The sequence below is a fragment of the Filicampus tigris genome, chromosome 5 (genome assembly GCF_054856515.1).
Source record: "Filicampus tigris isolate MCC_2025a chromosome 5, RoL_Ftig_1.0, whole genome shotgun sequence".
NCBI lineage: Eukaryota > Metazoa > Chordata > Actinopteri > Syngnathiformes > Syngnathidae > Filicampus > Filicampus tigris.
The window spans coordinates 657,314-684,441 of NC_141221.1; the positions used below are offsets into that span (position 1 = coordinate 657,314).

The 27,128-nt window shown below is 48.2% G+C and overlaps 1 protein-coding gene across 4 annotated transcripts; it reads left to right on the forward strand.

The window, feature by feature from the left end:
- Positions 1 to 175: 175 nt before the first annotated feature.
- Positions 176 to 26,383, forward strand: LOC147146755 (2-oxoglutarate dehydrogenase complex component E1). Of its 4 annotated transcripts, none has more exons than XM_086031895.1 (23): positions 176 to 342; positions 3,111 to 3,535; positions 7,234 to 7,410; positions 10,009 to 10,102; positions 11,811 to 11,849; positions 14,448 to 14,563; positions 15,078 to 15,232; positions 15,308 to 15,454; positions 16,504 to 16,594; positions 16,684 to 16,863; positions 16,933 to 17,061; positions 17,791 to 18,123; positions 18,874 to 18,976; positions 19,053 to 19,181; positions 19,385 to 19,535; positions 21,108 to 21,235; positions 21,319 to 21,497; positions 22,920 to 22,991; positions 23,092 to 23,217; positions 23,300 to 23,372; positions 23,461 to 23,624; positions 25,291 to 25,445; positions 25,574 to 26,383. In XM_086031895.1, exons 2-23 carry the CDS (start codon positions 3,296 to 3,298, stop codon positions 25,692 to 25,694), a joined length of 3,102 nt encoding a protein of 1,033 aa, XP_085888021.1. In that variant the 5' UTR covers positions 176 to 342; positions 3,111 to 3,295; the 3' UTR covers positions 25,695 to 26,383. The 4 variants fall into 4 exon arrangements, with proteins under 4 accessions (XP_085888021.1, XP_085888020.1, XP_085888023.1 ...); XM_086031894.1 differs by lacking the exon at positions 10,009 to 10,102 and adding an exon at positions 10,358 to 10,460; XM_086031897.1 differs by lacking the exon at positions 11,811 to 11,849.
- Positions 26,384 to 27,128: the final 745 nt, after the last annotated feature.

A 27,128-nucleotide genomic window follows, 5' to 3' on the forward strand; every position in this document is an offset into this window, starting at 1 on the left:
ACATTTTTAAAACGAGAAAACCCACTACTGTGGGATGCATAGTCCGCACTGGACGTCGTGACGTCATCGCCATCAACCACTAAAGTATTTTATGTATCTATATTCTGTGTTCTATGGTATAGTGCGAACCTATCTTTTAATCGATATCATTTTACATTTAGATCAAACGTAGTCCGCACTTGGCGTCAGTGCGTCATGACGTCGTCACCCACGTCATTTCCGCCTTGGCCTCACTTCCAAGCTCCGTGGGACCTCGCCGGAGCTGTCATTCATGCGCCGGGAGAGTCGAAGGGCGTCCGGGCAGCCGGCAGACAGGCGAGCCGCTCCTCAGCGTTTCTGGAGGTCAGTAAGCCGGCGCGTGGGCCACCGAGAACACTTTACAGACGCGAGCTCGGTTCTGGGCGTCGTTTTACGAGTCAAATCAATAAATGCCGGCGTTCTCCGGAATTTGAGTCCGACAAAACCCCGCTCACTTCTTGCTAGCAGCACATGCTAGCCAGTTAGCTAGCGCGTACTAGACGGTGGTGAGCAACCTTGACACGCCACTGAAATGTGACTTTAAGCGCTTCCAGTCCTCGCAGACGAGCGCGTTTATGTGCGAACTGAACGTCCTTTTGTGGGTTGAGATTATGTTTGCGATACCGGCTTGCACGGCGTCGCCTTCCAAACAACAGCAACAACAAAAAAAAAAAAAAAACCCAAAGTCAAAAGTAGGTGCTAGCGAGCTCATTATGTAAGCAGTTAGCTGTCATGCTAGTCACGCGGCCGTCCAAGTGTCTCTATGCGACAATGTGAACGTGTTATTTGTTCGTTTGCTTGAGCCGTTTGTGTCACTCTTGCTGCGTGTTGAACATTGTTTTCGCAAGGAAGGCGAAGGAGAAGAAGGCTGACTCGGAGAGGACGTGATGATTGACACCCGCTCTGCTCAGTAGAAAATGAACGGAGTCTATTTTGAGGCGGGATTCCACCAATCAGGAGGGGAGAGATTGCTGGTGGGCGGGGCTGTATGGGGCAAGGAGGAGGCACCAGAGCGAACAAGGTCAAAAACTTGTTCAGCTTCTCCACGCCTGCTGCTCGATTCTAAAGTGACCTCCTTAGTTACTCTTTTCAAATCGAAACCGTTTTTTCCGAGGTGTGCGAGAAAATTTCTAGGACTGGTGTCTCACAAAATTCCATCTATAAATGTTGTGTTCGTTTTGACAACGTATTTTGATTGAGTCTTTTGACTAAAATTTTATTTTAGTTTTACTCATGACTTCGTCATCTCAATTGTTTTGCTTTTGTGCTACGTTTACACTGCAGGGCATGATGGCCTATTTAGATTTTTTTTTTTTTTTGGACAGTCCCATCGTTTTATGTACCCGACTTGCGTAAAAGGCGGAAGTGACATGCCAGCGCACAAAACACGTCCATCATCCACGAGTGAGTTCTGCCGATACACATAGCAATCGCATGTATTAGAATGTACGTATATTGCCCAATTTATTTGTTGGGATTGCTATTGGCTACATGAGCTGAAAAAATGAACCAAAAAACAACCACCTTAATTTAGAGAAGAACATGTTGACCTTTTCTTGAGAATAAATGCAAAACCTTTGCTGGCACAGTGCAGAAACTATTCAGTCAAAAAGATAACTGGAAAACTTAAAAGCGGTTGTCAAACCAAACAATTTTCTTTACAAGAATATGTTCTATGCAGCCCGACTAGTCCAAACACGGTATTCTGATTGATATTGCGTTTGTGGAATATGAATCGATGTATTTTCAGTCGACAGCAACCGACAAAATGGCCGCCCTCTGAGGTGGGCAAAAGCGGGTGGATTTTACTGCTTAACTCGTATTCCTAAAATGCAATATTATTCAAAGCCGTGTTTACACTAGTGCATGGGTCCTCAAGGGCCGGTGTCCTGCCTGTTTTCCAGCTGCTAACGATCATCAGGTGCGTTGCAGCAAGGGGAGCTGGAAAACAGGCGGGAAAGCGGCCCTTGAGGACCGGAGCTGGACACCCCTGCACTAGTGGATGCACATAGAACATATTGTTGTCAACAAAATTTGGGGGTTGACTTGCCTTTTATGTAGCAGCATTTAGAAACACAATCTTCAACAGATTGAAATTGTCAGGACTCTCAACAAAGTGCAAAAAGTCAAAGAAATAAAATTCTGTACCAAGTTCCTTGCGACAGTCGTTTTTTGTGATCGATCACGGAAATTGTGGGAGGAGTCTGTGCAAAAGGGCTGACGGGAGCTTAAGTGCAGAATCGATAGTCTTAAATGGAGGACGCGGATGATGACGATTTGCATGAATAAGACTTGACAAGTGTGCCCTTTTGGACTCCTTCATGTTGCTTTGATAACAACGCCAGCAAGTCTTTAGGATTTGATAAAGACCTGCGGTCTTTTTTCCACCTGCGTTCACCTTTGCGGCGTTCTTGTTTAGCTGCACGAGTTCTCTCATTAAACCATGGCTCTGGTCTAGGGCTGAACGATGAATTGCATTTGCCATTTAAGTGCGATTTTGTAACGGCGAAGGCTGCGGTTTCAATGGTCATTACTTTATTGACAGCGACAAAGTGGGGATTCACTGAAGGCTAAGCTAACGCTGCCGTGCTCGCCTTCGTCTTCGCTCACTTTCAGCTTCCTTACATGCTTGATCCTTTTCACCTTGCATGGTTAAAACTTCCCGACGGTTGTGGGGGCGGGACCGCAGGACCGCAGGGCTGGGCGATAGACTGAAAAGTATATCACAATATAAGTGTTTCAATATCAATATATAGAAGTTGAGTGATTACGAAGTGTAGTTTTACACCTTTTTTTTTGTGGCTTTTTAATTCAAATAAATGAGTTGATGGCTAATTTATGAGTTGATATGATTTTTTTTTTATCATCAAGCATCATGTTTACATGTATACGAGAGGAAGCACTTCTTTTAACATTACCTGGAGAAAAGAAAAAAAATGTTCGGTTGGAAGTTGATGCTGGGGAAACAAGGTAGAACCAAGCCAGCCTTGTTAGGAATGATGTCATCTGTGTTTCTATCAGCAAATGGACATTAAAATGTGACAATATTCTGTTTGTGCTTTTATTTCTACATGTTGTGCTTTTCATGCCAGGATCTGATTGGAGGAAGGCACCATTGGAAAGTTGCTGTCCACCTGCACCGCCGTGACCTTGAGGACGCCTTGCCTTTTTTTTGGTTGTTTTTTTTTCTTCTGGGATTGAGCGCCATCTTTGTCATCCTCACCGTTGCTGCTGTTGCCGCCAGGTGCGCGCCAGCTTAAGGAGGACTAAACGACTAATGCATCGCTTAAGGACTTGTGCGGCGCGCTTGCGTCCGCTCACCGCCTCGCAGGCGGCCCAGACTGTGCGCCCGCAGCGGCCCATCACAGCCGCGGCCCCCTCGGGCGCAAGGACGTTAGGGCCCATCAGGTGCTATGCGGCGCCCGTGGCCTCGGAGCCCTTCCTGAACGGGACGAGTTCCAACTATGTGGAGGAGATGTACTTCGCCTGGCTGGAGAACCCCAAGAGTGTTCACAAGGTGAGCAGCGGTGGGGAGCGCCGCCCGCCCCCTCCCCGACCCACCACAGTGTCATGATGTCATTGGTGACCACTGCGTCACAATGCCAGCAGCTGAGTCACATGAACCACCAAACTGCTGACATCACACTAGTCAACTCAACTCAATTTGACTTTGCGCTTCAAGGACAGCCGCAACCTTGCAACAAAGTGCTCGACATAAATGCAGCCCCAATGTAAGACAATCTTGCGGAACATCATTTAGAAACAAAAAAGGCTACAGCAGTAAAATCTTCGTATACATGTAAACATTATGCTTGATGATAAAAAAAAATCATATCAACTCATAAAGTAGCCATCAACTCATTTATTTGAGTTAAAAAGCCACAAAAAAAAAGGTGTCAAACTACACTTCGTAATCACTCAACTTCTATATATCGATATTGAAACACTTATCTTAAATATTCTCTTGAGGTGGCCTGGCTATCCAATCCACTCACGATACTCCCAGCCGTAAGTGGATGTGCTTAGGAAATTAGCCAGCTAATGATCTTGAAGTAATGTCAAGCATGGGCCCTTTTTTGGTGACTCTGAGTGTGACTCAGGCCAAGTCCAGTCGTAAAGTCGCAGCCGTGATTGGGGCGTGTTCGGCCCATTCAACATGTAGAATTGCGTCGGGCTGTCGGGACAAATGATCACTGTGATTGGCTGGTAGCTAGCGAATAGGGGCATTGGGCAAGAACGGGAAGTGACGAATGCGGACAAACGGCGAAAATCGAAGCCGTTGTTCGACGTCACCGTCAAAGGCTATGCTAATCGAGTGATGCAAGGCAAACTATTGGAAGCTATTGAGACGCAGCTGGTTGAACCAGGTAGGATTTATTTTTATACTTGAGTTTATTTTGAAACCGTTTGTAATATTTTGGTATTATGAGAGTTCAAGAGTACAAATACTTCAGCATCAGGGTTGCGCATATACTTTAGCATCAGGGTTGCAAGAAGTCGCTGAGCCGAAAGGTGCCTGGTTGGCCTGAACGATTTGGGGAACAAATAATCTCATTGCAATTTTTTTTTCTTCCCCCCTCAATATTGCGATTCAATGCCATTATAGTCTCAAGTGCCTCTTCCCATGTATTTTATGTATTTTTTTTAAACAAACACAAGCAACGAATTCATCTGCATTACAATAAACAATGTCAGATTTATGACACGCCAGAAGAGACTTTATCTCCCGGCTGGCCTGAGAACGCCTCAGGATCAACCCTGGTAGCGGGTGAAGTGGCTGGGGAAAAAGAAAGTCTGGGTTTCCCCGCTTAAGATGCTGCCCCTGCAACACGACTCTGGTTGGAAAAGAACCATTCTTTTTTCCATCGGAATTCATGTAAGTAATCCATCATAAAAGCTTTCCACAGGCAGTAATTTGAAATCACTATAAACAGTCACAGGTGTGAAACACTGAAGAAAAAATCATGCTCAGATTGGTGGCTATTGTTGAAGTGTTGTAGCTTATTGTTGCTGTCTCTTTCACTAATGGAGCTCTTAGAGTTCTCCTTGTACTATTTCTGTTCAAACAAAAGAGTGTGGGACACCACAACCACCCCCCCCCCCCCCCCGGCTAGATTCAATTTGACAAAGTTCACATGAAGACAAATAGCAGCCGGCGTGTTTCTGGTTGTTCGGCTCCCCAACAGCAGCTTGAGGAATCTTTGGGCGTGTTTCGGAATGTTGGCGACAAGTGAGTATGAAGTCATTCAGGGTCATGTTGGCTCCGCTCACTCATGTGGCAAGGCTCCACAGATGACTCACATTTCATCCGTCAGTAGAAACAGGAAGTTAGCGGCCTGCTAAAGGACACTCCACCCTTTGTAAATATTGGTCAGAGTGTGACTTCGGCCCAAGGTTTGGGATTCTGTCTCATTTGGCCTCGTTCTTGATTCTTACGCCCACTCAGTGCTAACTGTGAGCATCTAACGCACATGTAGGAAATAGCGTGGCGTGGAGCAGCGAATGTTTGCCACTGCAGGATGGGTGACAAAGTGTTTTCTGACCTCCTCCTCTCCTGTGACTCGGGCCAAGAGCTGCTCAATGGCTGCTCAATGCTAACTGCTTTCAGATAATAATGCGCACACTTAGGAACTAGCGTAGCAGCTCCCAAACAAAATGTTAACCTCTGAAGGATGACAACAGTGTTTTGTCACCCTCCTCTTTTCCTTGTTCAGTCGTAGGATATATAAATTGTTTGGCTACGCTAACGCTTACCAGTCTCGTCTGGCTGCTAAATTCTAATTACGATCAGCTAACATGGATGCTTTGTAACTTGCATAGCATGGAGCTGCTCATTTTTGCCTGAAGGAATAGAGCAAAATTGTTTATTACACCTATCCCCTCCTTTCTGACACTCTGTGATTCTTCCGCCAAATGCTAACTTCTTGTAGCTGACACGCACACTTGGTACTAGCGTAACATGTAGCAGCTAATGTTTCCCTCTGAAGGACGACAATAGTCTTTCCTGACACCTTTGTTGTCCTAACACCCTGCAGGGCTCCAGACTGCTGCTAAATTGGTTGCATTTTGTCCCTAACATTTGAGACTGTTCACGTAAAATTGTCATCTACTCGCATGTTTGTGACCATTAAGTTTGGCATTTGAAAAAAGAAAACAGTCGTGGCAAAAACAGCGCGATGATGTCAATCTTGTCTTCTTATTAGTTCAAGTAGGTTTAAGGTTTCTTTTTTTTCAGACAGTGGTCAGCAAGGTAAGAGAGTTTTCTCGTCACTGGAATAAGAAGACCGCTGTCTGCAAAAAAGAAACCTCAAACCTAAGCGTTCTGTTTTCAGGACGAGTGCCATCACAAGTGAATCTGTCTGAGGTTTTGCAGGAATCTTAATTTACCCACGAGGAGCTGGACTCCATCCCAGCTGACTTCAAGCGAAAGGCAGATTTCCCCCTGGGCTGGTTGCTAGTGCGTTCCAGGGCATATATTGAAACAATCGTTCAGACTCACATTTGCACCGACGAAGAGTGAGAACTGAACCAACGCCGCCTGCGCCCAAGTCGGGCTTAAACGAATAGTAATAATAATGAATTGAAAACAATGTTATTTGTTGCAAGTATCGATCAGTAATGCAGCGCAAATGGAACAAAAGTGAATATTTATTCAATTTACTGTGCGCGCCCCTAAAATGTCCGCTAATGCCCTTCAAATATTAAGCGAGGTGCCACTATGCTTCTAGCAAAAAAATGTTTGTCTGGAGCTAGGCATGGCGCTCATGCTGTCCTTGGGGCTAACTAGTACCCACCCGCACTATGTTGTTGTTGTTTTTTTTTAGGACTTGTACATTCAGCAAACTAGCAAAAGGCATCCTCCTTCCCTCCTCCCCCCTCCTATGTGTGTAACTGCTCACCCCCCCCTCTGCTCAGCCGGAATGCGGACGGACAGTTTCAGCGCTTCTTGAAATCTCGGCTTTTTAAAAACCACACTAAACCATCCAAGCGGGACCGGCCCATGTCTGGAACCCTGCCCTGTGACTCAGGCCGAGAGATTAGTTTTGGGCTGCTACTTGCTTGAAGCTGATGCGCGCGCTTAGAAATAAATAAATAAAGTTGAGTTGAGTTGAGCAACTAGCGTAGCATGTCGTTTCTGCTGAACAACCTGTTTGTCTCCAATGGAGGAGAAGAAAACATTCTCTGAGCTGTGCTTGTCTTGTTGTTCCGGTCCAGTCGTGGGATGTGTTTTTCCGCAACGCTAATGCCGGCGCTCCGCCCGGCGCCGCCTACCAGTCCCCCCTGGGCCTGTCCGCCGCCCCTCAGCTCTCCTCCCTGGTGGGAGCCCAGCCCAACGTGGAGAAGCTGGTGGAGGACCACCTGGCCGTGCAGTCCCTCATCCGTGCCTACCAGGTACGCGCTAACGTGTTAAGCAACGTGCCTCTGTCCTCAGTTTCTTCTTATTGGAAAGCATTTACTTTTCTTAGAACAATGTGTTCTTATTCATGTGTGTTTCAATGCTCATTTTTTTCACCTTCAGGAGCACCTGTATCATATATCTTATTATTGTGAATAGTAATCTATAAATCAGGCGAAGGCAAAGTTTTCATACTCGTGTAATGTTTTATTTTTAAAATGGCTCATTTGTAATGATTGAAATAAATAGTGCATTATGTTGAATTGTTGATATTAGAGGTTAAAAACAATTCGCATTTGTCACATTATACATATAATTCACTTAATTTTGATTAATTATCCAATTATTTGATCCAATAAAGACATTTCGATATAATAAATACATTGATTTACGTTTCATCCACTAAGCTCTAAATGAATAAAAATGAATAGGAGTGAACACGTTTTTTTGGGGTCATAAGCACAATAATAACTCAAGGGTAACATGGAGCTTACTTTGCGCATCACCTTTAACTTACACAAAGTATAGAAATGATTAAAAAGAATGATTTTGAATCAGGACAAATGAATACAGATGCCACCGCGCATAAGAATATTCAGAACCCCCCCCTGACAATTTCAAAAACATGGATGGTGTATTCAAGTTAGACAGTAGCAACAGTCTGGTTAAGGTTGCAGAAATATTGCGCAGTAAGAAAAATATTGCGCCTTCACTCATTGTAGTTCACTCATTGTGATGTCACAAATACAGTAAATACATGTGAAATAGTTCATCTACCTCAATAAAATTCTTAGTGATTTTCATTTTCTAACAGTATGGAAACTCCTTATTTAATCAATTGTTTAATTATTACTGAGAAAAATGTTGAAGGAATATGTTTTATTTATAATTCATCCACTAATGAAGTGAAAACAATGAATACATATCAAGGTTTGTTAGTATTCATTATAATTCACTTCGTGTAAATTTATTTAAGTTAACCCTAATTTAAATTTGAGGGTTTTTTTTTTTTTTATTTTTAAGTGTATTCATTTCTTTTGCCAAATTTAATTTACCTCACTTTATCTCACTAGATAATTGATGCTAAATAACTAATGCAAAATAAAAAGGATGAATTGCTAAAGAGATTTTAATGACGCAAGTTTAGGCGTGGTAGAAAACACCGGTGGCCCTCCTATTCCCGCCACCGTCGCTGTGGCAACATCACGCGGGCCTTCACAGGACACATGTGACTCATGTTACGTAACCCGGGCCCTATTGGACCGGCGCCAGACCCGGGATCACCTTCCTCGGACGCATGCGGTCTCTCCCGGGATGAGCCTCCCAGGCTGGCACGCCACCCTTGACAAACGCACGCGTGGAGGAGAAGCGCTCACACACACACGTGACGAGCCTCTCGAGTCCAAATCCTTCTTTCCGTGTTTGGAAAGCGCTGAAATCGGCTTGTTTGCGGGGGCGGATCCGTCTCTTGCCATGACGACTGTGGGTGGAAAATAGTGCTTGCGACAAAACCAGGGTTACCCCTCTTTTTTTGGTCTCTTTTCCAATCCCTGTGGTGACTATCTTTCAAAAAAAAAAAAAAAAAAAGTTTATAATAACGACAAGCATTAAAACCAGCCACCAACAATTCAACATCACGATTGGATTGGATTTTCCGTGGTGGAGGCAGAACTTTTTTTTTTGTTTTGTTCTTTTGTTTGCCGGTAGGTATAATTTTTCTTTACCGTTTTAATGTGCATTGCAGTGGATTTGAATTTTCGCAGTTTAAAATTCTTAAGGATTTGCTCATAACACTTTGACTTCATACCTATAAATACATATTAAAAAGTTAAAATATTTTCCCTTATTTTTATTTAATTATCAAAACGAATTAATTTTTTTTCCTCTTGTCCTAAAATGTTTCCAGGTTGTAGTTTACAATTTGAGCAACACAGCCTCTGTCTTGTGAGTTCAATATTTAGACCTCCTGCATCCTGAGTTTTAGCGTTGGACATAGTGGTTGGTTCTTGCAATTGCATTTTTGGCTGGTACTTGGTATAAAAAGTTTGTGAACCACTTGGACAGCGAATCCGCGAATGCGGCGCATGTAGCGGAACCTTAGCCGAGCAGCCCCGCATTGGCAACTTAGCCGAACATTTTGCACGTGTGCTGCTAACTCGAGGTAACGCTGCTAGATTTAGTTACTTTCCAGTTGGTCGTTACATACATCGCAAGTAAAGGCAGCAAAACGCAATTCCAGGCTAACACAAATCTGGGCTAACTGCGCAGCTCTGCTTACCTTTTAATCGTCCTTCCATGTAGTTGGCGGAGTAGTGGCAGGAAAATGTCAGATCTCCAGCCAGCCTGGCCACCAAATCATCCGTGTAGAAAATTGGCTTGGGGGTGGGATTATGTCATTTTTCATCAATTGTGATGTCACAACTGAGCAAAATTCAAAATGACTCGCTTACAAGCATTTCGACTCACTTTTACATAATGCATCGCCAAAATAAGTTGGAATGAAAAAACTGACCGGGGTGTTGGACTTTCCGATGTAACTGTTGCGCGTGCGTGTGCACTTGTGCGTGTGTGCGTGCGCGTGTGTGTGTGTGTAGGTGATGGGTCATCACAATGCCCACTTGGACCCGCTGGGCATCAGCTGTGTGAATTTTGATGACGCGCCCGTCAATAGCGGCTTCCAGGATGTCGGTGAGCAAAAGAAAAGTGCTTGGTGCTCATTGTGTTAATGTCGGCTCTACGTCCCGCCCACCCACCCACCTTCCTCCTCCTCCTCTTCCTCCTCTTGGTTGTGTTTGCTTGTTGTGCTGCTCCACAACTTCCTGTTTGCTTTTCCCTCTCCTCGTGCTCATCCACGTGTTTCCCCACTTGGCTTCACTGTCCTCCATCCTCCTCCTCCTCTTCCTCCTCCTGTCCTGGGTGGGCTCTGTCCTCGTTCCCCTATAGATTCGCGGTCACCAGGTGGCCCAGTTGGACCCGCTTGGCATCATGGACGCTGATCTGGACTCGTGCGTGCCCACTGACATTATCACGTCCTCCGACAAGCTGGGTGAGGAACCGGAACGGCTCTGCAGACTCCTGCAGCTGTGCCTCGCTTGGCGGCCCCCATCCCCAACCCCTACACAGCCCCCAATTTCCCGCTCCCCCCCCCCCGCCCCCCCCCCGCTCCATCGCTTCCTAAACCTTCTTGACCATCAGAAGGACCTCTTCTCCTCACTTTGATCGTACACTTTAAAGGAACGCGGAGGAACATCCGGAATGTTTGGGGCCAGCAGGTGTCTTGTCTTGTTGAAGTCTGAAGGTCCACGATGTGCTTTTCAGAGGAGCGAAAAGTCTTGCCGGTGCCGCCATGAAAAGGTTTTTTAGTTGCGACCTAGCAGGAATGTCACCTCTTTGAGCTGTGAGGCGGGACTGCCAGCCCTCAGGAGAATTCTCTGCTTTGGAATCCTTTGTCTTGCTCCCGAACAAATCATTTTTGAGGGTTGTTGTGGATGACAAACAAGAGGACTGGTTACGTGGCTTTGAAGTCAGGGGTTCTCAAACCTTTGGGCTCCGGAAATGGTTCCAAGGACCCCCTTGTAATCAATGACAATGCGAAGCCTTAAGTAACGTGGGAAATATTTCTCTGTTGAACAACAGCCTCAACTATTCCTATACCTGACCTTTCTGGCTCATTAGCCAGCTTTTCATGTGTTCCAGTGAGTGGAGAATGAAACTGAACAGCCAAACATAATGTTATGCGCCTTCCCCTAGGTGGGTGCGTAACGTGTTTTCTAACACCGAATGAAATAAGAATAAAAAAGACCAAATGTGAATGATTCCTTAGGCCAATGGGATCAGACGCCATGTCTCCAGTTCAGCCGTAATAGCCGGGCTACGTCGTGTTTGCGCACGTTCGGTTTCGACGCGAATGCGCGCGCTTGGGAACGGTGGCTTCCTACCAGCGCTGGGAGATCCCATGTCAGCACTTGACAATCGGAGCTCTTCAGTCGGAATGACAAAAAGCGCAGCATGTCGAGGCAGTCTGGCTGTTGAATGGCAGTTGTCGTCGGCGCAGTCTCAAACTGTTTTGAGGGCTTCCGGCGACCCCGGTTTGAGAACCGCTGAAGTCTCGTCGACCGTTTTGTTCTTGCCGCAGTGTGTTGCCCAGCTTTCCTAACCACTAATTAGCTTTAGCCTCGCTTAGCTCGCCTGCTGACGGCAAACGGGAATTAGCCCCTCCCCTTCCCCTCTCTCCCGCTGACTTGGGCATGGCGTCCAGCCTGGGAGGCGATAGCGGCAGTGTCTTTGTGAGCTCCTGTGCTAGCTGCTACTCTCGTGGCTGTTGGTTGTAGGTGACTAACTTTTCCGGATGTTTCCTCCCTGTGCTGCCGCTCCCCTCCCTCCCCTCCCCGTCCAGACGCAGTCAAGGATCGGCTGAAACTGCTCACGGTCGGAGGTACGAAAAGCGGCGCTGGTGTAGCGTAGCGTAGCGTTGCTAGCTTGTGTGTGCGCCACGGACCAACGTTTGCCTTTCTTCTCTATGGCAGCTGAAAGTCATTCTTCCAGTGTACACTGACATACACACACTCACTAACCACTTCATTCGCTACACGTCTAATCAGATCAAACAGTGTTGGAGTGGGTCCCCTCTTGTTGTGTCGTGTGTTCTGCCGTGTGTGTCGTTGGCCGTTGGTTAGCCTCTAGCCGCTACCGCTGAGTGTGTGCCAAGTGAGCGTCCAGATGTTGAACTGAGGTTGATGGCGAGATGCTGGCATTGCGTGATGGGTCAGGTGTGAACAGAAGATGTTTGTCCCGTTCAAAACATGTCCGATCCCAGCAGGAGTCGGGGGGAATCCACAATCACGGTGAGGTGAGCCGGACGGAGGCCGCGTCCGCGCCCGCGCCCGAGCTGCGTTGCTGCTTCACAGATTGGCTGCCGCTCACGTGATGCGTGCGGGACCCTGGTGTTTTCTTTCCTTTTCTTTTCTGTTGCTTTGTGGGGCTTGGTGTGTGTTTCTAAACCATTGCGGCTTGCGCGTTGCTCGACAGGCCCGAGGTTGTTGGGACACCGACAAACTTGTCGGGACCGTTATGAGGGAGAGACATCCAAAAGTGACTCCAAACTCTTCCCTTCATCCTGTTGCCTGACTGCCACACAACAACTAGCTGCTGCCAAAATAATTGTTTCCCCAATGACATTAATGAATCACCAATGTGTCTCTCATTGCCCCCCGCCTTCCATCTAACCTCTACCTAACTGCTGTCATCTCACTGGCACATCAATTCCTCTTCGCCGTCGCCTGGATAAATATCACTCACCCAAGTGCCGTCTTGTGCCTGAAAATGTCACCTGACGTTAACCTCCACCTGACTACGCTTGCCGAGCTGCCGGCGCCTGGAGAACGTGTGGCCCATCACGTCAACGTCAAATGCAACCTTGCACTTAACGGTCATGTGAGCTGAATTCCACCTAACTGCCCCGCTGACAGCCACGTCAAGTAGCGTAGTCACCTATCGTTTGAGAGACGATGACACCGAACTGCCATCGTAACGGGCATTTTAACAGCAATCTGACCGTTACTTGTCACCTAACGCCTTGAAATGTCTTCACCGTCACCTCACTGCTGCTTGACACCACCTGAACTACAAATTGGTCGCTTGCCCAACTGGTGCCGAAAATAGATTGGAGATATTTTTACATCAAATCTACCAAATGAAATGCTCTCTTTCTTTCATTTAAAAAAAAAAAAAAGTTTGATTCAACCATTTAGCATTCTCTAGTAGGATAAGACCAAAGGTCAATTTTATGAAACGCAGCCGCTTTGCCTAAAATCCGGAGAAAAATATCTTTGTGTCAACAAGCGTCAATCCAAACTGTGACTTGACACAAACGTTTGAGCTTTTTTGACACCTCTCACATCCGAACAGCGGATTCAGTCAATGAAATCAGGCCAACAAGTCAACATTTAGCAGTGGCTTTTGATTGCAAAATAATCATCTTATTGAAATGCAAGCACTTGAGTGACGCCAGGGCGGCGCCGTTCCACGTGAGCACCTCATCTGGGCAATAGTTGATATTGCGCTTCTCAATAAACGACATACTCAACTTTGGCACGGAGTGTTTCGATTCCAATGGGCTCGTGACGTCGTTTTGGGCATCTCCCGGCTCTCCAATGTCACCTAAACTCCGCCGAACAGCCATCGCTGCTGTCACCTGTCCCTTAAAAGGCAATTCTTGGCTTCACTGTCACCTTACTGCGTCACCTCAAGTAAATGGCACTTCCCTAACGGTTGCCTCACCTGCTTGACGGGTTACTGTCACCTAACGTCCACCTAAGTCCCACCTTAGCTGTCACTTACTTACCTGCCGCCGGACAGCTGTCTCAACGTCAATTGACTGGTGTCTCACTGGCAGCTTGCTTAACTAGCTCGAGTCCACCCAACTGCCAGGTTCATTGTCACCTCTTTTGAATGGCCTTCAACTGCCACCTTCAACTGTCGCCTGCCACTTACTTGTCACCTGAACTCCCCCTAACGCTTGCCTCCACTGCCACCTAACTGCCACCGGTCACGCCACCTGTCGTTCACGCGTTCCTCGCGTGGCATCATTGTCCACGTCTGCGCTCGTCTCCTCTGTTCCGTTGCGCCGCTTTGGAGACGGCGACCTCCTACGAGCACGCTGACGTGGCGTGGGCATGCGCTGAGTGCGTGCGTGCGTGCGTGCGTGCGTGCGTGCGTGCGAGTGCCGCCCACGTGAGGACGGCGCGTCCTCCCCGCTCACTGACAGGACATGAGGAGGAGGAGGAGGAGGAGGAGGAGCAGGATGGTGTCGTCGTCTTCACCGATCTGTCATAAGTCACACGGCGCTGATGATTGAGGGAAGCGGCACCGTTGGAGGGAAACTTTGGGTTGATGAATTGGAACGGCGTCCCTGGCCGCCCTCGCGGCCCGCGCCTTCACTCATCACGGCCGAGCGGCGCTTCTGTTGGCCACTTTGGCGCGCTAGGTCCTCACCTGCCACTTTGTCTCCCGCCGCATGCTGGGACACACGTAGGCTTCTACGGCCTGGACGAGTCGGACTTGGAGAAGATCTTCAGGCTTCCCACCACCACCTTCATCGGAGGTCCCGAGAGCGCTCTGCCCTTGAAGGAGATCATACGACGACTGGAGGTACGCGCTTTCGCATGTACTGACGCAAATTAGCCCAATTGTGATGTGACAGTAGGGCGCAATTCAGTGCCTTGCTCACCGTAACCTTTTTCATAGTAGTCAGCTAACAAAAGATGGACTGCCTGGCAAATGTATCCCTCTCACACACACACACACACACACACACACACACACACTCACACTCTCACACTTCCGGACGCACTCACACTGGTGGCGGGATTATGTAGATTGCCACAATTGTGATGTTAAAGTCAACCGTTTGCTCACAGGCACTTTTTCAGAAATTGCCAGACATGGATTGTTGAATTTCTCTCACACTCAATCACCCCCGAGCTAAACTCACAGGCTCACTCACGCACACTCTCATGCCGGGGGCGGAATTGAGAAGGGTCTCGCTCACAGACCTTTCCAGACATCGCGTGACGATTGACTTGGGCGCTTCGTTTGAAGCTCGCTTGTTGGGCAGGCGCTCTTCCGAAAGCCCCTTTAACACGGACTGCGTCAATGTGCCCAGATGGCGTACTGTCAGCACATCGGCGTCGAGTTCATGTTCATCAACGACCTGGAGCAGTGTCAGTGGATCCGGCAAAAGTTCGAGACACCGGGCGTGATGCAGTTCACCCTGGAAGAGAAGAGGACTCTGCTGGCCCGCATGGTCCGATCCACCAGGTAGCGCCGCCGCCACGCCTTGAAGTGAAAATGTCAAAACGAGCGCGACGAAGAACGTATGTGGACCGCGTGCAGGTTCGAGGAGTTCCTGCAGAAGAAGTGGTCGGCCGAGAAGCGGTTCGGCCTGGAGGGATGCGAGTCTCTCATCCCGGCTCTCAAGACCATCATCGACATGTCGTCCGGAAGCGGGGTGGAGTACGTCATCATGGGCATGCCTCACAGGTAACTCAAGTACAGTGTGTCATATTGGGCATGAGACACATACGTGCGCACACACACACGCACACACATCCGCCCTATTACGTCATCGTCAGCAGGCCTAACAGGCACAGCTGGGCAATAATTCAATACTGTATCAGTATGTACCACAATAGACATGTTTGGAGAAAAGAAAAGCGCGAAGAAATCCCTGATCTCAAACTGCAAAGAATTATGCTGGCTGCTGGCAGAGGCTACACAAGGGTGTTCAATTTCCAAACACTTAGAGGACAGTTGGAGCACAAAAAGTGTGTTTTGAGTGCCCAAGAAGGATTTTTGTGAGCCTTGACCGACCCCCGAAGAAGAAGCTGCCCAATCGGCGTAAAAGACGAGTTGCCTCAGTGCAACGCTTGCAATGAAGGACTGAACACCACCGATAGATACGTGGTGTGGAAATGAAGAAGTTCCCTGTCCGTGACGCGCTCGCTCCGATGTTAGCCGGCAGCCGCAGCATCGCAATGAATCCTCAATCAGGCAATAAAACGGCAAACGCAATGAGCCCGCTAACAGGTTCAATTCGACTTAAGGCGGTGGCTCACGTCAAATGGATGCACTCCATGAGAGGATTAGTTGGTGAGTCTTTTGGAGATGCTGCACTTTGATTGTATCAATTGGATCTTGTAATTGGATTGACACTACTGCTTTGGGCTAGCATTTTGACATTGTCCGCAAATACGCATTTACGCCTCTGCTCATGAAGCGTGGTTGCAAACATGACAACATACACAGCAGCAGCAGCAGCGTGAGGTGCATTCTTTGAAAGTCAACCAGATCATTTGAGTGCCAGCCTTTCTCTGGACAGTTTTTTTTATTGTAGTTTATCTTTAATCATTTCATCATTTTAATTTATTTATTTTTTGGATTAGGTAAAAAAAAAAAATCAAATAAAAAAATCACACATGCACTCTCTTGAATGAGTTCTCATGAACATGCCTCATACACAAAAATTGCTTCATTCCACATACACTTGAAAGTATATTTTGTCTCCCATCTTGTCTTTTTCTGTTTGCCAGGGGTCGTCTTAACGTTTTGGCCAATGTGATCCGTAAAGAACTGGAGCAGATCTTCTGTCAGTTTGACTCCAAGCTGGAGGCGGCAGACGAGGTAGCGACGTGTACTCTTCGGTTCTGCTCTGGTGTCGGTCGCCGCGGTTATGCCTCGCTCACGACGCGCCGCCGGGGTTCCGTCCTCAGGGTTCCGGGGACGTCAAGTACCACCTGGGCATGTACCACCGCAGGATCAACCGCGTGACCGACCGCAACATCACCTTGTCCCTGGTGGCCAACCCGTCTCACCTGGAGGCGGCCGACCCGGTGGTGCAGGGGAAGACCAAGGCCGAGCAGTTTTACTGCGGGGACAACGACGGCAACCGGGTGAGTTGTGCCGGACCCGCCCGACCCCGACCCCGACCCGGACCCTGACGCCTCACGTTCTGCGTTTAGGTGATGTCCATCCTCATCCACGGAGATGCCGCGTTCGCCGGTCAGGGAATCGTGTACGAGACCTTCCATCTGTCCGATCTGCCGTCCTACACCACGCACGGCACCGTGCACGTGGTGGTCAACAACCAGGTTAGGCCCAGTCCCGGACTTGACAACTTCTTACTTGTACCTGGAACACACACACACACACACACACACAAACACACCGTATTTTCCGGACTATTAGCCGCCATTTTTTTCCTAGCTTTTGAACCGTGCGGCTTATATAAAGGTGCGGCTATTCTGTAGATTTTTATTCCACCGCTAAGGGCGGTCTAACTGGAATTACAATACAACACAATTGCCATTAACAAGATTTGACTGCAGGTGGAGGAGTTTGAGGCGAGGGCGCTATGCACCAGGTAATGAATTGTGTGCGATGCGGAAGTTCAGCAATAAAAGGTGGACGTGAAATAAGTACTTTTTCTCTTGGTTCTGTTCCGTTTTAATCAGCAAAGTTGCTGTTAAAAGGCACTGTTTGGAAAGAATCTGTTCAGGTACATACGTGTATATTTACAGTTCAAAATCGTTCTGTAAATGCAGTAAATATCCCATTTTTTCAACATAGATAGGTGCGGCTTATAGTCCGGAAAAGCTGGGCATTTTACTAAAAATCAGCGTCCGTTATATGTCACCCATCTGCAGCGTGAATACCCTTCCTTTTTTTTCGGGGGGAAAAAATTAGCCGTTTATAGGCCGGTCCGCCTCTATTTTTAAACATCCGACTAAACGTTCACTTTTACTCGGTTAGGAAGAGGACAAAGTGCTTTTCGGCTTTAAGCAATAAACTTTCCTTGCCTTGCCTTTCTCGTCGGATAGATTGGCTTCACCACGGATCCGCGTATGGCTCGCTCGTCGCCGTACCCGACGGATGTGGCGCGCGTGGTCAACGCGCCCATCTTTCACGTCAACGCCGACGACCCGGAGGCGGTCATCTACGTGTGCAAGGTGGCGGCCGAGTGGCGGGCCACCTTCCACAAGGACGTGGTGGTGGACCTGGTGTGCTACCGGCGCATGGGCCACAACGAGATGGACGAGCCCATGTTCACGCAGCCGCTCATGTACAAGCAGATCAAGAAGCAGAAGCCCGTCCTGCTCAAGTACGCCGAGAAGCTCATCGCTGACGGAAGCGTCAGCCGACAGGAGTACGAGGTACCACCAAGTGGCGGCCAAATATCTCCGAGAAAGAAATATCATCCAAATTCAAGGCGGGGGTGTTCAATTTAGGTTTCGGGGGGAGGGTGGGCTGGATGACTTTTACAGGTACATAGAAGTTTCTATAGTATTTTCATTCTTTATTTGAGCATTTTTCAATATAGAAAAAGTGGAAACTCACATGTAACAAACAGATGAGAAAACAACACCAATACGAAAACAACAATGATAAAAGGAATTCATTTCAAACTACAAAAAGGACAAAAGCCACAACACTGTGGTGTTTTTGACATAATTGCTGCCATGGAACCAAGCACTGATTCCTAAGTTCCACGTATGTTTCAGGCATGCCGGACCTCTAGGCTTACTTCCTTGTATTTTTCTATCAAGTGCTCTGTGGCGCACCTCCAGCGACTCGCTTTCCTGGGCTCCACAAAAACAGATTGGGGACTCGGCGCACGCGGCATTTCTGCGCTTGGGCGCGGGCGTGTGTGCCAACTTGTGGTCGTGAGGGAGGCTAACGCTAGTGACAGCATCCGACGCTTCAAAGCATACTTGCAGTCTGCTGCAAACGCGCAAATGCCAGCCTGCAATGAGTCCGTTTACTGTACATGACCTTTCAATTTCACTTTTCTCTGGGAAGCGATCAAAGCACGCGATTGAAGGAGCCATCTGCAGTTTGGCAGTCCTTCGTTGTCTGTCGTTGTTATTCCTAAGCCTGTCGAGTCATTTCTGCTCTGCGTGCAGGAGGAGATTGCCAAGTACGACAAGATCTGCGAGGAGGCCTACGCTCGCTCCAAGGACGAGAAGATCCTGCACATCAAACACTGGCTGGACTCGCCGTGGCCCGGTACGCCATCCCGGGGGGGAGCGCTCGCATCCTGTCCGGGCTCGGCGTCAAGAGCTTGTTGTGCGTTTGTGCGCAGGTTTCTTCACGCTGGACGGACAACCCAAATCCATGAGCTGCCCCTCGACCGGACTGACCGAGGAGAACCTCAACCACATCGGACAAGTGGCCTCCTCCGTCCCCGTGGAGGACTTCACCATCCACGGAGGTCACGTCGAAACCGCGCGTCCACACTGTCCCACCGTTTCATTTCCATGGCGCAGCAACCTTTTTTTCGATCCCGCTCTCCCACTCCGCAGTGTATCTATCGCTGTCGACCCAGCTCCCCGCATCTATATCTCTCTCGCCCTCTTGTCTATAACGCAATCGGCCTATCTAATCTCGTCTGTTTGCGTGACGTGCGGCGTTCAGGTCTGAGTCGCATCCTGAAGGGTCGCGGCGAGATGGTTCGCAAGCGGACGGTGGACTGGGCCCTGGGGGAGTACATGGCCTTCGGCTCTCTGCTGAAGGAAGGCATCCACGTGCGTCTGTCGGGCCAGGACGTGGAGCGAGGGACGTTCAGGTGGGTTGCCGCATTTCAGTGGAGCATGAGCAGTAGTTGCACTATTCTCAAGTGTCTTCCCTCCAGTCACTGGCTGCACTGGCCTACGAGTGCTGCAATTGACGAGTTTCTCCCGTGGTCCTGCAAACTTGGGCTGGGCTAGACATACCGTCATCGATAATATTGGCAACGTTGCTTCCACGATGTGCAATTTTACATTGAGTATTTCTTTTTTTTTTTTTTTTCCCTTCTCCCTGACGAACGAGTCCATCGATGGCTGCAATGAATGAGAACGTGCTAAAAGTCCTCATTCGGCGAGGCATAGACGGCAAAGGGTGAGAGAGTGATAAGCAATTCTGCGAATCGGCGAGCAGAATTCAGTCACGTGACTGTGATAGCTGCTTGTATTCTGCCTGTTTATCTCTGAAAGAAAGATGGCGAGTAAACACTGCTGCTCGGGAACTTGCAGAAACGAATCCAGACACTACGAGTGTCCACATGTGAAGGATGGATTCTTTGTTTCCCGAAGCCAAAAACTCAAAGTCATAAATGTGAACGATAGTCAACTTGTGCGGACGTCAAAGTTTAATGCTAGCAAGGTGAAGCCTTTTACCTTCATATGTAGTCAACATTTGGTTGGGGACCAGATGGTGTTCGGGATCCCATTACAATCCAGCCGATCCCTTGCTTTTTGTTTTTCATTTTTGGGCATGTCTACTTGTGAGGATTTTAAAGCTCTTTGGGCAGAGTGTAGATGCACAAAATAACTGCATATTAGTGCACTTTATGTTCGAATATGTCCCAAGAGCTAGTTGGAGCCGGTGAGGTGTTCCGGGCATGTCCCACCGGCAGGAGACCCCGAGGACGACCCAGAACACGCCGGAGAGACTATGTCTCCCGGCTTGCCTGGGAATGCCTTGGGATCCTTCCGGAAGAGCTGGAGGATGTTGCTGGGGAGAGGGAAGTCTGGGCTTCCCTGCTGAAGCTGCTGCCTCTGCGACCCGACTTCGGATAAGCGGGAGATAATGGATGGATGGATGGATGGATGTTCGAATATGACGTGGGTTTCTTCTGGGGGGACTCGGGGGTTGGTGGCGGGGGTCCATTAGACGCATCGATGGATAGACGGATCAAAATTTAGCGCTAGTTGGTCGCAGTTTGTAGTCAGAAATGCTAACGTAAGCCCGTTTAAAATCGGAGTTGGGCAGGCCCATAGGCGGGTACTATTCTTTCCGGCCAGACAAAATCACGGGTGGCGGAAGGGTACGCCGGCTATAGGCAGAAGGCGATAAACGGACCGCAAAGTTTTAGTCAAATGCGCAGCTCTGGAAAGCAAGTATTGCCGAGTGCTGTTTTTCTTACGATAAAATGTTTGGAGGTGCTTTTTGCGGGCTCGGACGGATTAACGGCATTTCCGTTCATTTCAACGGGTCAAGCTGATTTGAGACGCGTGGGTTGTGAAACAAGCGTGGCCTGGGAATGGATTCAACTCCCAAGTCAAGACACCACTGTGACTTTGTTTTGCCTTTTCACTCGTGTTTTGCTGGACAAACTCTTACGCATTTGAACACAAGCGTATGTGCGCTTTTGCAGCCACCGTCATCACGTCCTCCACGACCAGAACGTGGACAAGAGGATCTGCATCCCCATGAACCACCTGGCTCCAGACCAGGCACCCTACACCGTCTGCAACAGCTCGCTGTCGGAGTACGGCGTCCTCGGTCAGTCCCCGTTGTCCCGCACGGCTCCCGGCCCGCCGCGGCCTCGCTTCCTGCCCGTGTGACTTGTGCGTCATGGTGTTCAGGCTTCGAGCTGGGTTTCGCCATGGCCAGTCCCAACGCGCTGATCCTGTGGGAGGCGCAGTTTGGCGACTTCCACAACACGGCGCAGTGCATCATCGACCAGTTCATTTGTCCCGGCCAGGCCAAGTGGGTCCGGCAGAACGGCATCGTGCTGCTGCTGCCGCACGGCATGGAGGGCATGGTGAGCGCCGCGCTCGGTCCCCGGGGAGACGCCGAAACGTCGCCTAGCTTTATGCTAACGTGTCATGTGAAACGCCATCGGCTGCTGACACCATAAAAACAATTGCATCCATGGCAGCACCGTAGCGTTAACGCTACAGACAACGGCTACCTATACACGCCTGTAACATAAACGGAGCGTACGGTTCTTGCTCTGAACTATGCTGCATTTCTTCCAGGGGAGCTCAGTGCTGCCTGCCATGTTGTGGCACAATGTGGTACTGCAGCTATATTCATACTTGGCCTCTTACTATCAAAACCCGTCAGAAATTATTCGGAGTGAAACACGTCCTCCAGTAATTCTATTACCGCGAGCGGGGGTGGGGGTGGCGGGGGTAATCCAGTCGAAGCAACAATTGGCTAACATGCCGCCAACGTGCTGAGAATGCCAACTTCAAATAAAAGCTTGCCAAATGCTACATGGACATCAATGCCTTGCTGTGCTTTTATTTTGAAGTTGTTTCTGGTCGCGCGTGGTGGCGGAGTGGCTGACTTGACTCGTTGGATATTTGGAACCCATTTTAACAGAGTAAGGGGTCACAAACGGTTGCCATTAATACAAAGACGTGCCGAAATCATGTTGAGTCGAGGACGCTAAAAAACATCTCATTAATGACGCCAACAATGCATAATAGGATGCCTGTTTCCAGCATGGCTAGCCGCTAAGCGAGGGAGTCCTCGAAGCTGGGAAGAGCCTAAACTTCCTTTCAAAGGCACTTGAACTCATTCACTGCCAGACATTTGCAGATCCTCTTTTCCCCTAACGTTTGAAAACATTTGAAAATAATATCAAAATAGGTTCCTGGAAGTGAATCGCTGGACTGGGAGAAGACAAGTCATTCGTCAATGGCAGTGAATGAGTTCATAGGCGAAAATCACAGACTTGCACTTCCTACTGATCCATTTTCAGCAAACTTCAATGTGCCGATTTAGCCAGCCAAGTCGCTACTTTGGTTCGGACGTCACTTTGTCGCATAGCTCAAAATCTCACTTACTGTTTCTTGGGAAGATTTGAATTATAGTTTACTGTTATGCACAGTTCAAATTGAGGGGGAAAAAAAATCATTATTATCAAAGAATGACAGCCAAGTGGCTGTTCATTAAGTGAAATGTTATTTTCTCTTGCGTATTCATAATTGTTCTTGAACAAAGCAAAAAAAAACGGATGTTTTTTTTTTTTTTTATTGTATTCAAATATTCTGAGTATTCAATAGAATTTTCAGTAGGGTATCTGAATAGCAAAATATTTGTGAGGTGCAGCCCTATAAATGATTGACGGCCTCAAATTCTGTGATGTAGCGCGTGTGTGAAAGATGATGGGTGAAATAACGGGAGAGCGGCGTGCGCCTCGTAACGTCCTCTGTCTCTCTTGTGACGTCTTCAGGGTCCCGAACATTCTTCCGCTCGCCCGGAGAGGTTCCTCCAGATGTGCAACGACGACCCTGATGTCATGCCCGTAAGAGTTCAAGACGCACTTCTGCTTGCATGCCGCCCGCGAGCGCTTGTGTATCCGTCCTCTTCTTCTGCACCGGCCAACGGCGCCGTCTCCTCCCCAGATGCTGACCGACGACTTTGCGGTGCGTCAGTTGTACGACTGCAACTGGATTGTCGTCAACTGCTCCACTCCGGGCAATTATTTCCACGTGATACGGCGGCAGATCCTACTGCCCTTCAGGAAGCCGGTAAGACTCAAGCGCACGCACGCACGTACCGGCGGAAAGTATCAAAAAGAAACTTGCCGATGTTTTTTGTTTGTGTCCTTAGCTGATTGTGTTCACTCCCAAGTCGCTGCTGCGCCACCCAGAGGCCAGGTCCAGTTTTGATGAAATGCTGCCAGGTTTGCCCTCTTGCCCTCCCGCTAGACACGCGCACTCACATATATGCGCTTGTATCATGTTGCTCATTCCTGCTCGTCCTGCGTCCAGGAAGCGAGTTCCAGAGGCTGATCCCTGAGGACGGCGTGGCGGCCCAGCGTCCCGAAGAGGTCAAGAGGCTAATCTTCTGCACGGGCAAAGTTTACTATGAGCTCACCAAGGAGAGGAAGAACCGCGAGATGGACGCAACGGTGGCCATCGCACGCATCGAGCAGGTACGACGACGACGACCACGCCGCCGCCGCCGCCGCCGCCGCCGTCGCCGTCGCCGTCTTTCTTATCAGGAGAGATATTGTCCGAGTTGCTCTCACCGCTTTAGGAAAGCAGCTCCTTTGCCCTGTCCACATTTCTCCTGAACATTTCAGTCCACCAGGTGAAAATGTCGACATTGTGAATGGGGAGTATTCGATTGATTGCTTCAGCTGCAGTCAAGTGAACTGTAGTTCAATATCTGAAGAGAAAGTGATAAACTTGCACACGCATTCAATACTTATTTTGTTGAGGAGCTCACCAAAAATTATAATCAATCTGGTTGGTCTTTTCCTTCTGTTGATCAGAACTCAGGGACCTTTGATTTACAAACGGTTGAGGAAACAAAACAAGTTATTGACATTATTATTAGATATGAAACATTCAAAAGACCGCTAACTTTTTAAAAAAGGTTCTGTAGTATACTGGCTGAACCACTTACTTACCTCATCAATATCCCCTTTACTGGAAAGTTCCCAGAAAAGTGGAAAAGTCATTCCAATTTTTAAATCTGGGGCAGCTGATGGGGTGAGTAATTATAGGCTGATAAGTATTCTCCAAAATGTTGGAAAAGGGCGGCGCAGCAATTCAATTAATGAACCATTTAGAATGAACCGTGCATAACCGCATTTCTACCACTAGGGTGTTGCGTCTTTCCACCCTTAAAGTCGGTAGAGCGGATACATCATTTTCTATTGATTATTTAATTCTGTGTCTCTTAATCAATTGCATCAGAATATAAGAATAAGAAGGCCTTTATTGATCCCACAGTGGGGACATTTTCAGAGTTGCAGCAGCAAAGATCACAGAGGTCACACAGGGACGGACGGCGGCATAATGTAGCCGTTAATGTATAACATTAACAGCAAACATTCAGAATCAAAAACCAATGTAAATATACGCAGTAACCATGTGTATATACACACCAACATTCATCTACATATAAAGTATGAAGAAAATATCGACGGCTGTGTAACAGAAAAGAGGAAGGTCATTACCACTCGATTGTTTTTTTTAGTTTGTCTGTTTTTCCAATTTTCAAAAGGAGTGCTTCTCTTGCACTGACACTGTATTGTTACGTCTTCAGTTGAAACAGTCAAGATGAATAAACACGGGCCTGACATGTCTAATCTCTCCAATTCTTTTGGAATGATGTTTCTGTCCGCTACAGGGGCTGAGAGATTCATTATTTTCTAGGTGCTGAATTACTGGGAAAACTTGTGGTTTTCGAGGGTGATTCCAAAGACGATCTCAGGTTTTGGGGAGCTGTTGAGCCAGGCGCTTTAGGCCTTCGTGGGTTAAGTGGAATTGTTGGGGGGGTTTTTTTGTCTTCTGTATCTTTAACCGAGCAAAAAAGAATACATTTTTACCCGAATACCCAATTATTCAATGTAATTTTCAGGAGGATATCCGAATAGCAAAATATTCGATAGCTTCAGCCCTCGAGTGATTGTATGATTCCAAGGGCAGTTGGCGTTTCTATTGGCCATTTTTGGGGACGATCTTGGTGGACTACATAACGAGTAGCAGAAAGGATGAAAAGTGTTGTTGTTGTTGTTGTTGTTGAAAGTCAACTGGCGATCCTGGCGTAGCCTTTGATCGCGTCGCCTGTGGCTTGTGCTGTGCGTCCAGTTGTCTCCGTTCCCGTTTGACCAAGTCAAGGCGGAGTCGGAGCGTTTTGCCAACGCCGACCTGGTTTGGTGTCAGGAGGAGCACAAAAACCAAGGCTACTACGACTATGTCAAACCTCGCATCAGGACCACCATCCAGAGGGCCAAGCCTGTATGGTCAGTGCGCCCCCCGCCCCTCCTCTCTCTCTTTTCACACTGTTACCTTTCCACACATCCCCCCCACTTTTATATCTTGTTTCATTGCACTGACAGCCCCGCCCCCCTTTTTTTTTTTTGTCTGTCAGGTACGCAGGTCGTGGCCCCGCCGCCGCGCCGGCCACGGGTAACAAGAACACTCACCTTCTGGAGCTTCGCCGTTTCCTGGACAACGCCTTTGGTCTGGATGCCTTCCAGGACCAGCAATAGACCTCCTGATGACCTCTGACCCTGCAGCAGATGGAATGAACCCTCACCTTTGACCCCCTGCACCCACCCTCACACAGACATACACCCACACACACAAGCCCATGAAAAGAGCAAAACTCCAAACAAGTTGATTTTCTTATTGTCTTTGCTCTGATTTTGCTAATTAGACGTCACTGTGACTGTATGACAAGATTTTCCCAGCAGCGCCTCCGACAGGCCACCAGTGAGAACACTGATTTCTGTGCAGTTTTTACTGATTTTAACTCCCCGCCCTCTTCCATTTTCCCAGTCTTCTTCTTCATGGACGTGTAGGAAGCGTTCTCTGCATCGCTCGTTTTTTTTTTCCTTCCTACACGCTTTTATGAACGAGTGTCGGGCTTTTTTTTGTGGTCGCCCAAAAACAAAAGAAACCAAACAAGTTTGGTTTGATCAAAGATGGCGAAGAACCAAGCTGAGGACTTTTGCTTTGCACGCCACATTGTTAGCGAGCGGCACGGCTGTTGGGCCTTCGGCGTGTTGCCATGGCAACACTGGAGATTGTTTTTGCGGCGAGCATCGGTGCCAAAGGAGAGTTGAGCTTTGACGTGAACGACAAGAAAAGATCATGTATTTATTTTCCTAGAGGGGAGCCGCCAAGTTCTCTTCATTGTTTTGCTTCATTCAATAAAGATTTCTTTATGTACTCCAAACGTCTTTACACTTTCTGTAAAATTGACCTGCGTCCCAGCTGTATAGCGCATGTAGACGGACAACAGACTGGTAGACTGGTTGCCAATCAATGTCGGGGTGCATGTTGATAAAGATAAATGACTGGTCACCAAAGTCAGGAAAGAATGGACTGGTCGCCTGAAGAGGTCAGGGCACAAATAAGCGGACTGACTGATGTCAGTTGTATCATGTTGCAGACGTGTTTTGTCTGTATGTGCCTGACACGTGCGCACGCGCATGTATCAGCGCTCCTAAATGCTAGTGTATGAAGTGCTGCGTTAACCTGGGAAAATGTTTTGTTTTGATGACACTGCGAGCTGCTTACGTTAAGTTGACGCCACTCGATCTGTACAACCCAGCTCCACTCCTCGTCATCACAGTATTGGCCCTGGGTCAGATGGGGGCGGGGTGAAAAGATGCTTCCCTCGCATGAGACAAGACCGCCCCCTAAAAACGGGCTCGTTTCAGACAGGCGAAAAAGGGGGCAGCGTAAAGGTTCCGTTTGCAAGCGATGGACAGCAATACAAAATACGGCGTCGTCGCTTCAGTCTGTTCAATGTGTAACAGAATATTTCTCGAAAAGAATATTATCAATAATTACGTGATGTTTTGGGTTGTGAACAGCCAACCCTCCCATCCCTGCCGGTCCCCCACGCCCTCCACCTCCCCCTTCCCCTTCCCCTCCCCCTCCCCCTCCCTCCGGTGTCAGACAGCTCTCTCCCTCCT